The 8,635-nt window shown below is 38.7% G+C and overlaps 1 protein-coding gene across 1 annotated transcript; it reads right to left on the bottom strand.

Annotated features, from left to right (window-relative positions):
* Positions 1-1,052: 1,052 nt before the first annotated feature.
* Positions 1,053-6,676, bottom strand: cnga4 (cyclic nucleotide gated channel subunit alpha 4). The gene is made up of 6 exons (XM_062432236.1): positions 6,582-6,676; positions 6,391-6,497; positions 5,318-5,901; positions 4,941-5,186; positions 4,102-4,267; positions 1,053-1,873 (listed from the first exon to the last, which is right to left on the bottom strand). The coding sequence occupies exons 1-6, from the start codon at positions 6,623-6,625 to the stop codon at positions 1,053-1,055; spliced, it is 1,968 nt and encodes a 655-aa protein (XP_062288220.1). The 5' UTR covers positions 6,626-6,676.
* Between the last annotated feature and the right edge of the window lie 1,959 nt (positions 6,677-8,635).

The following is an 8,635-nucleotide window of genomic DNA, read 5'->3' as shown; positions in this document are numbered from 1 at the left end:
GTCTAATCCCTAATGTGACCTAGAATACAAAAAAGGAAATATATCTGACCCATAATCTACCAAAATTTCAAAAACATTCATTCTTCACATTTAATATAATTTATTGAAATAGTTCTCATGTTTTATGTAATATTGGACCATGGTATAGTGTCTTTTATATAGTTTTTTTTATCATAAAAACTACAGAATCAACTCTCTCTGCTATCTGAAAGCTTCATTAAGGATAAACCATGTTTATCTGTGACTGATGAGGTCTTTATGAATGATTTATGGTTCAGAAGTTTGGTATAGAGACTAATTGTGTGAGGAAATACTGTGATGGGTGAGAATATGAACAGTATGTGAGGGTTAAGATTGTGTGGATTATTTAAAACTTAAAAAAAAAAAATTCTTATGGATTTTATAGTGAGTAAGCTATCAGACATGTCTCATAAATGATAAGTCTGACATCACAACCTTTAGTAAGTAATAGATTTTAAGAGGTCATTCTTCATGACCATATTCTGCTGAACAAGCTTGACAGTTCTTGACATGCTTTAATATATCATGTGACTACTGAAGTCAACTCCAAATGTCTTTAAGTTGGTTTTAAACAATAAATATTTTATCTGAGAGTTAGTTTTTTACCCTTTCCCCTCATAGTTAAGTTACTGTGTTACTGTGCAATAACCCTGTCTATATGAGCTGGCTCTATATACTGTACATTACCACCTTCTATATGTATATAAAGAAATATCTTTTTTACCATTTAATACTGATCCACATTTGTTGCACTCTTCACATCTCTTTCACAGAAACTAGTCCATTTGTATACAGTTCCATTTTCATATTTCTAAAGGTTGTTGTGTTGTTATTTTGTGACTCTACATTGAAAGACTCAAATGCCTATAAACAGATAATTTTGACTCTGATTGAATACAATACTGCCATCTAGCGGTACAAAGTGGTATTGCATAGCAATGTGTCAATGGGTGTTGAGAATTTCAATATTTTATTCAAATTAAACACAGAAATAAAACACATAGCCTGTTTTTCTTTATTCTCTCTTTTAGTTATTTTCCTTTTTTTTCATGTTCCTGCCTTTCATCCTTCTCCCGCACCCCTCTTTTTTCTGAATCTTCATCCTTTTCTCTCTTCTCTTCAGATTCTTTTTCTTCTTCTTTATCTTCATGTACAATCTCAGCTCCATCTCCTTTCCCCGGTCTGTCATCGCCTTTCTCTCTGTTTTTCTCCCCATCATTCCCGCTTTTCTTTTCCTGATTATCCACGTCCCCGCATTTTTTTCCCTCTATCACATTTTCTCCATCTTCCTTTGTACTTTTCGTGCTCTCTCCGTCTCCCTCTTTGGTGATGTCATTACTATGCTCTCTCTGCCCTTGCTGTTTAACCTTTCCCTCTAAATCTGTCTCTTCCTCTCCCTCTGCCTCTTCTCGTTCCCATACAACCTCCCCTCCTACCCCTTCGCCTCTACCCTGTCCTCTTTCTTCTCCATCTTCCCCATCTTCCCTCTCTGGCAGCTGGGTGTCCATTGCTGCCACCTCCCGTTCCAGCTGCCTCACCCTGGCCTGCATCTTGTGGTTGCTTGACTCTAATTCCATCATGAGTCGAGCTAGTTTTGTTTGAAGGACCTCCAAGTTGTTCTCCAGTCTCTTAATCTTGGTTTCGATTTTCTCTGCCTCGCCCTCCTCTGCTTCCCCGCTCTCATCCAACATGCCCATCTTGGTGAGGATCTGTCTTCCTTTCTCCTCCAGGTGCCGTTTGGCTGCGGGGAACTCGGACAGCACGTCTGTCAGGTCTTCTTTGGACAAGCTGAACAGGTCAGAGTAGCCGATGCTTCGGATGTTGGCAGTGCGACGATTGCCCGACCGGTTACCTAAAACGAAATGTTGTCATTTCAGTAAAGCTTGAAATATTCACTTACATTTTTTAGAGAACAAAAAATCAATCAAATAAAAGATGTGATGTGACCAACACGTGTTCCATTATCCAATACAAGCCCATTTCAGAGGTTGAAGGATACATTTTGGTATTTGCAAAATTGATGTGCCCCTTTGTAAGTGGAAATGCATCTTGGTCGCCCTCCATACCGGTCCGCAAGCTGTTCTCTCTGACTACACTGTATGATATGGGACAGCCCTCGTTTCGTGCAAATATGCATTCCAAAGTTCAGCTGAAACTAGTTTGGGGCTTCAGTAGTTAGAATTAGCTAAATCGAGTCGGTATCTTCCAGAATTGCAGTCTTTTTAGCAGGAACTCCCTCTTTTTGTTTCTGTGGAATGAAGTTCCTCACTGAGCTGTGGTGGAGGGATACATTCTGGTATTGTGTTACCCAGCTTTTACTACTTAAGACATGCACAAAACTTTAGATTTAATAGCATTGAGTATTTTTGCAGTGTTTTGGACACTCGCTCTAAACTCTCAGGATGTTTTAGTGGGTATGTGACACCTCAGAGCTGATCCCCAGCTGATCTTATGATCCTCCAGACCTTGAGTTGTTCCTGCTTCTGCACCTTGAATATGAAATATGAAATAGGATTAGCATCTGTGTTTATCTGGTGTGTTGTGAAAGAAACAAGAGATGAGCATTCCAGAGATTTTCTTTCTGAGATCCTGAAAAGACTATCAGCTGTCAAAATGAACATACAGAGTTTGTAAGGCTCAGTCAAATTGGGGGTTTTAATAAAATATCTGATGTGTCATCACTGGCTGAACACAGCTGACGAAAGGTAAATGTTATGTCTGTAGAGTAATAAGTATCCCTCCCCCACAGTTCAGGAACCTTCCAGAAAGACACAAATATAAATGTTTCATACCAAACAGGATATAACTTTGGAAGGCATTGACTAAATATCAGTTTTTTGCTGCTTCCTGTCAACAGAATGCTTATTTACTTGCTACTGTTATCACTTAAGTCTTATTGTCTTAACCCATTGGTTTTACAACAAACCTGGCACACTTATTATTGATTTCTTTATTGATGAGTACAGGTTTACCAGATCACATTTTCCTGTTTTTGACATTCTATTATGCAGAATTGGTTCAAACCCTAACACTAATTCTAATACTCCCATCCTCACCAGAGCTGGAGAATTGCTAACAGTCATAAATACCCTTTGCACATCTTATAAAACTCTCCCTGGCAAAGGAACTATAATAAAATGAGAAAAAAGAGAATGATAGACAAAGAGGAACACATTAACAATTAATGTCCATTTCCCTTATATGGATAAGAAACTGAAAATAAATTAAATTAAAACACTGTACATCAAGTAAATAGATAAATCCATAATCTGTTTAGCCCAACTTTGTGGAAAAGCTGGAAAACTGCAATCCCACTTCTGTTGAAAGTGACTGTACACAATACTGTGATGAGTACCAACTGTAGAACAGCCAGCAAAACTTACTTACTTACTCAAGATTTAAAAGTGGGAAAATCATGGAGGTTATCAAAAGGGCACTGTCTCTTATAAGTGTTTCACCCAGAACAAATCAAAAGAGCTCAATGGAGTGTATCCTATCCAAGCTAGCCTCAGCTTTTTCAACTTCAGCTGCACTAATGACCTATGATATGAATATCATCACTCCATTTCAAAACATGCATTTCACATCACATAGTTATTTTACACTAGATTTGAACTCTGGTTTCCCAACCTCATTGCTTCACCTCAAAGGAATAATCATTTCCTTTATGACCTTTGTCTACAGAATCTTCCCATGCCTAGTCTCTGAAACTCTGACCAGTTCCAGGACCAACTAGAACCTACAACCTGCCAAGTTTTCCAATCTTGTCCAGTCTTAACACAGTGGGAGCTCTACTAGTTGGATCATTCAGTACATTACATGGTATGCATCTGAATGTTTTAGAAAGGTCAAAAGCACCACAGTGTCTCTTCTCTTTGTATTTTTCGGTTTGAATCACCAATAATAGTCTGGTGTTACGGTTTGTTGCACGCGAAACTTCCCCTTTCAAGTGTGTTTTAGTAGAAAGAAAAAGCATTCAGCCTCAGCCCCTTCGCTTTTATTGTGTCATGAATTTGCTAATTTTTCCTCCTACATGAATTGATAAATGTTGTATGAACATACACTTGACACTTGACTTACCTTTGATGTTGAGGATACTAATTTCTCCAAAGAAATTTCCTTCACTGAGCACAGCAAACTCTGTGACCCCGTCGTCTGCTACAACTGCAAGTTTTCCCTCTTTGATGATGTACATTTCGTGGCCCACATCTCCCTTCCTGCAAACATACTCTCCTGGACTGAACACCTGCAAGACAAAATGAATGACAACCTCTTTAAACTTCAACCTATTTTTTTCTCTCTCAATGCAGGCTTTTACTGTGGACAAAGAAGAAGCAATGATGTTCAAAAAGAACACAAATTCACCTGGAAACATTAAAATTATACTTTACAACAGCCAAACAAAGAGCATCACAACACAACACAATGCCTTGCCTGGTCCTTTTCCCTTTTCCCTGATTCCCATGGTTTTGTTGCTAGCTAAATTCTTTCTACCCAGGTCTCGCACCTTTCCTTCCATTCCCAAATTGTTACCTCCCATGCTGACTATTACAGTTTCTACCTGAAGAATCTTGAAATTCTGAACCGTATTAACACATTTTGGATACCTATTTAGATGTTTAAATGATAATGTGGGGCATCTCTTCGAACCTACATTGAACAATTCTCAGTTGTGTGTCTACAGATCTGGATTCAAACCTCCTGTAATCGCCCCTAAATTTAGGTTGAGCAAAGAATCATGTCATCATGACCCCATGCTTTAACTGCTACAGCATGTAGACCAACTGAATTATCTTTAGTCCAGTCCTATCCCTTGGTTTTTCTCTCTAGTATCCATAGCTAGAGTACATGTCCCCACCAATACACCCTGTTTTGAACACTCGCTATCAACAACTTGCGCCATATGTTTTCTGCCTGACCTGAGGTGTTAGTTTAAGCACCAACTCCTCCAGCAGACTTTTCTCACAACTCTGGAAGATGGTGACTTTGGAGAGCGTCGGAAGATGAACACTGACAGCGATCACTGTCCTCAGGTGTAAGGGCAGCTGCTGCAGGATTTCATTCTCTCGCATGATCTTATTGTTGATGTGAAGATGCTGGTACCAGTTGTCAATGCGCTGTCGAAGCTCCTTGCTAATGTGATGGCTACGCAAGTAACCCTTCACCTGAAAAACGGAAAGACGAATATCATTAGATAACAAGCTTCCTCACATTCCTTTCTTTCTGTCTACTTTGTATCATAAGAAAAATGACCCTTTGGTTTCGTCAATTGACAAGTTGGTTTCATCCAACTTACCAGCTCATGGTTAGGGAAGAAGACATTGTCACGGTCCCTTAGACTGGTGATGACATTGCCAACATTGCCAACAATTGAGGCAAATACCAGAACAGCAATAAGCAGGTCTGCAATCATGAACAAGTACTCCTCTTCCCGCTTTGGTAGAGGAGTGTCTCCTACCGTGGTGAAAATCTGGGCAGAGAACCAGAAGCAGTAAAAGTACTGACGCCGCATGGAGGCAAACTCTGGGTCAGTGATGTTGGGGTAGACCCAACGATCGCTTCCAAAGCCGATGTAACTGGACAGTGAGAAGTAGAGACAGGCATTCCAGTGGATCAACACAAAGATGTAAATCATGAGCTTAGAGATGCGGAAGGTGTTGGGGTAGGATGTTCTCGTCTCCATTCGATCCAGGGCCTCGGTGAGTCGTGGTGTACGTAAAAGGCGATTAATCCTCACTATTGGCATTTGGATGCCAGAGACAAAGTAGAAGAAGTCAGTGGGCAGCAAGGAGGCCAGGTCCCTTAAGAAATATTTAGAGTGGAGGTAGTGCTTCCTTAGCTGGGTTACATCCTTGATCAGAATGCCCTGCTCCAAGTAACCTGGAGAGGGAAGCACAAGGGTTAACAAATCCCATAGTGCTCTTCCAAGGCTGTTACAATCACTGTGTCAAAGCTTGGGTTGACCCCCTTTGCAAGAATAAACAGTGTTCATGTCATGATTAAAATATAGTGATTCCTATGTTTATAACTTGCAAGCAACTTTCATGTCATCTGACAACTCAAGACAGTTGTATTATTTAAGTGCAGCCATGTGAGGGTTACACTATGGCACTTTATCCATTTAATATGTACTTTTATTACCTTGAACCATGGACTTTGGATGATGTGAGTCATGCCTGTTTGCTTGTTCTTGTGCACTTCCTTATTATATAGCATCATTTAACATGACATGTCAGTTTTGTCTATGGCATGATTGTTCTATTGCTTCTTTATTACTGTATGTACACTTTCTTTCTCACTTTATATTATGACTGCATAATATGATAAAATAATCAAATCAATCCAAACCCTTAAAAGTAATTCATTTACCTGTGTGAGCAGTAATGATCATATCAGCCATATACATGAGGTCTGACAGATAGTCCAATGTAAGCCACACAGGAAGGTAGCTCAGTGCAATTGTAGTGAAACATGTCCTGAAAAAACATAACCAATAAGACTGGGTTTCTGGGGATATCAAATGATTACTATATGATATTCATCAAATACCATGCATGTACCTTAAAATGATGATCACCCAGTTGTAGACAATGGGGAGGATCATGACCTGTAGCCAGACATAATAAAAATGTTCTGCTGGATCAACCACCCATTCTTTCCAACTGAGAGGGAAATGATGAATAAGACAAAGAAGAGGGAAATGAAACAGATTTACTCCCTGATCAGTCATACATGAGGGGAATTATCACATACTAATATATTGTGATTCATGCTTATCACACCCAAATGAGTATTTAGTTAAATTTGACAAAAATGACATCCTAAGTGCTTGAAATTACATATATGTATCTAAAATTATAGGATTTTGTTCTAGTTGAATTCTACAATAAAAACACCTGCCACAGTGGAATGAACATGATTTTTCAATTTTTTCAAAGGACAATACTATAACTACAATTGAAAGACATATTTTTTAGAGTACATTAGAGGTAGCTGGATTCAGGGTTATTAATAACTCTTCCACTTGTTAGTTCTTCACCAATTCACAAGTGATGAAGCCTGAATAAATGAATGTAAATAAGTGTCATCAAACTAAATGTAGTTGCCTTAAATTACTACTGCAATTCATTAATCCATTAAACTGTCAAAACTGTCTGTCCTTAATTACTCACTTAAATTTCAACCTCTGACGCAGATTGCTGCTACGTATCCCTTCATCCTTGTTGATGCCATCTTCTTCTCCGTCCTTCACTTTCTGCTTCTGATGCCACCTGAGCAGTCTCTGCCATTCATATCTCCTGATACCAACATCTTCTGTTTTATCCATTCTCAAGTCTTTTGTCCTCAACTAAAACATTATTTTTGCGAAGTGAGGATGGCCACTGCTCTTGATTTTTGGTCCCTCCTGCCTCACAGTTAAAACTTCTTGAACAATAATTCAGACAACCTCATTGATTTGCATCAGGCACCATTACGTGGTTCACCTAACAATGAAACAGGTCTAACTGCACACTGCCTGGTGATGCTGGTCTCTATGGAAGTAAACCACAACAGATGCCATGTGTCCTCTGGGAATTTCTTCCTCCCTACTAGCAAACCAGAGAAATCCTATTCCACACATCCCAGAGACTGACTGAGACAACAAGGACTGGACTATAGCCTACAGCCCAAATGACAGAAAAATGTGTCACTGTTAATAACATATTCATATTCCACATTAAGAAGGAAAATAGTATATATTTAAATATAAGAAATCTGGTCACATTTAAATGTTTACATAACAAAAAATGAAGAAAAAAAAGTAAATGGGATATTGAAATTAAATGACATGTAAACATGAAAAAGCTCAAATGGACATGTGCAGTGGAAAAGTACAGTGTTGTGTTTAAATGAAAAGATTCAATTACATCTTAAGAGCACTGAAAATACAACATTCTTATCTTCCACTGGCACTTACATTTACACCTATTCGACACAATACAGTTGAAATTTGCTCAACTTTTACCACAGAACTAAATCCGTACCTGACAAGTTACACTATTCAAACTTTTGTATGCTTTGTTGGTAATATTTCTGTCCGTTTTACCACAGAGGTTTAAGTATCACGTAGAGCATCAAAGACGTGGCTGTGTCATCAAGTGGTCGGAAAACCACCATGAGAAGTTACACAAAACGATCCTAACATGTTTACCACTTCCCCTTAGAGAGCTTTCAACCATATCACACAGTTCATTAGAGTTGTCAAACTATTTCCAAGCTCAAGATATGTAAACTTTTGTTAACTTTTAAAGGGGCGCTTTAGTGTTTTTTCACATGCAGTTCAGTTTACACATCATGTGTAGCACTATTCAACATGTGAAAATTGTTGTATGATATCCTCTGTGTGTGTGTGTGTGTGTGTGTGTGTGTGTGTGTGTGTGTGTGTGTATAGTGTGTATTTAGGAGGCAGGGGAATATGATAAAAGACACTAGTGTGTTGCATTATGGGAAATGTAGGACACAGTGTTGTGTGTTGGCCTTAAGGTGCTGGGTATCTCATCCTATGCAGCATCAGTTTTGACTTTTAATCTGTCTTGTGTGTGTTCAACTTTATGATCACCAAATAACTGGAATG

This window comes from Scomber scombrus, chromosome 13, assembly GCF_963691925.1.
Source record: "Scomber scombrus chromosome 13, fScoSco1.1, whole genome shotgun sequence".
Classification (NCBI taxonomy): Eukaryota; Metazoa; Chordata; class Actinopteri; order Scombriformes; family Scombridae; genus Scomber; species Scomber scombrus.
The sequence above is the reverse complement of the archived record's forward strand: the minus strand, read 5'-3'. Positions and strand labels throughout refer to the sequence as shown.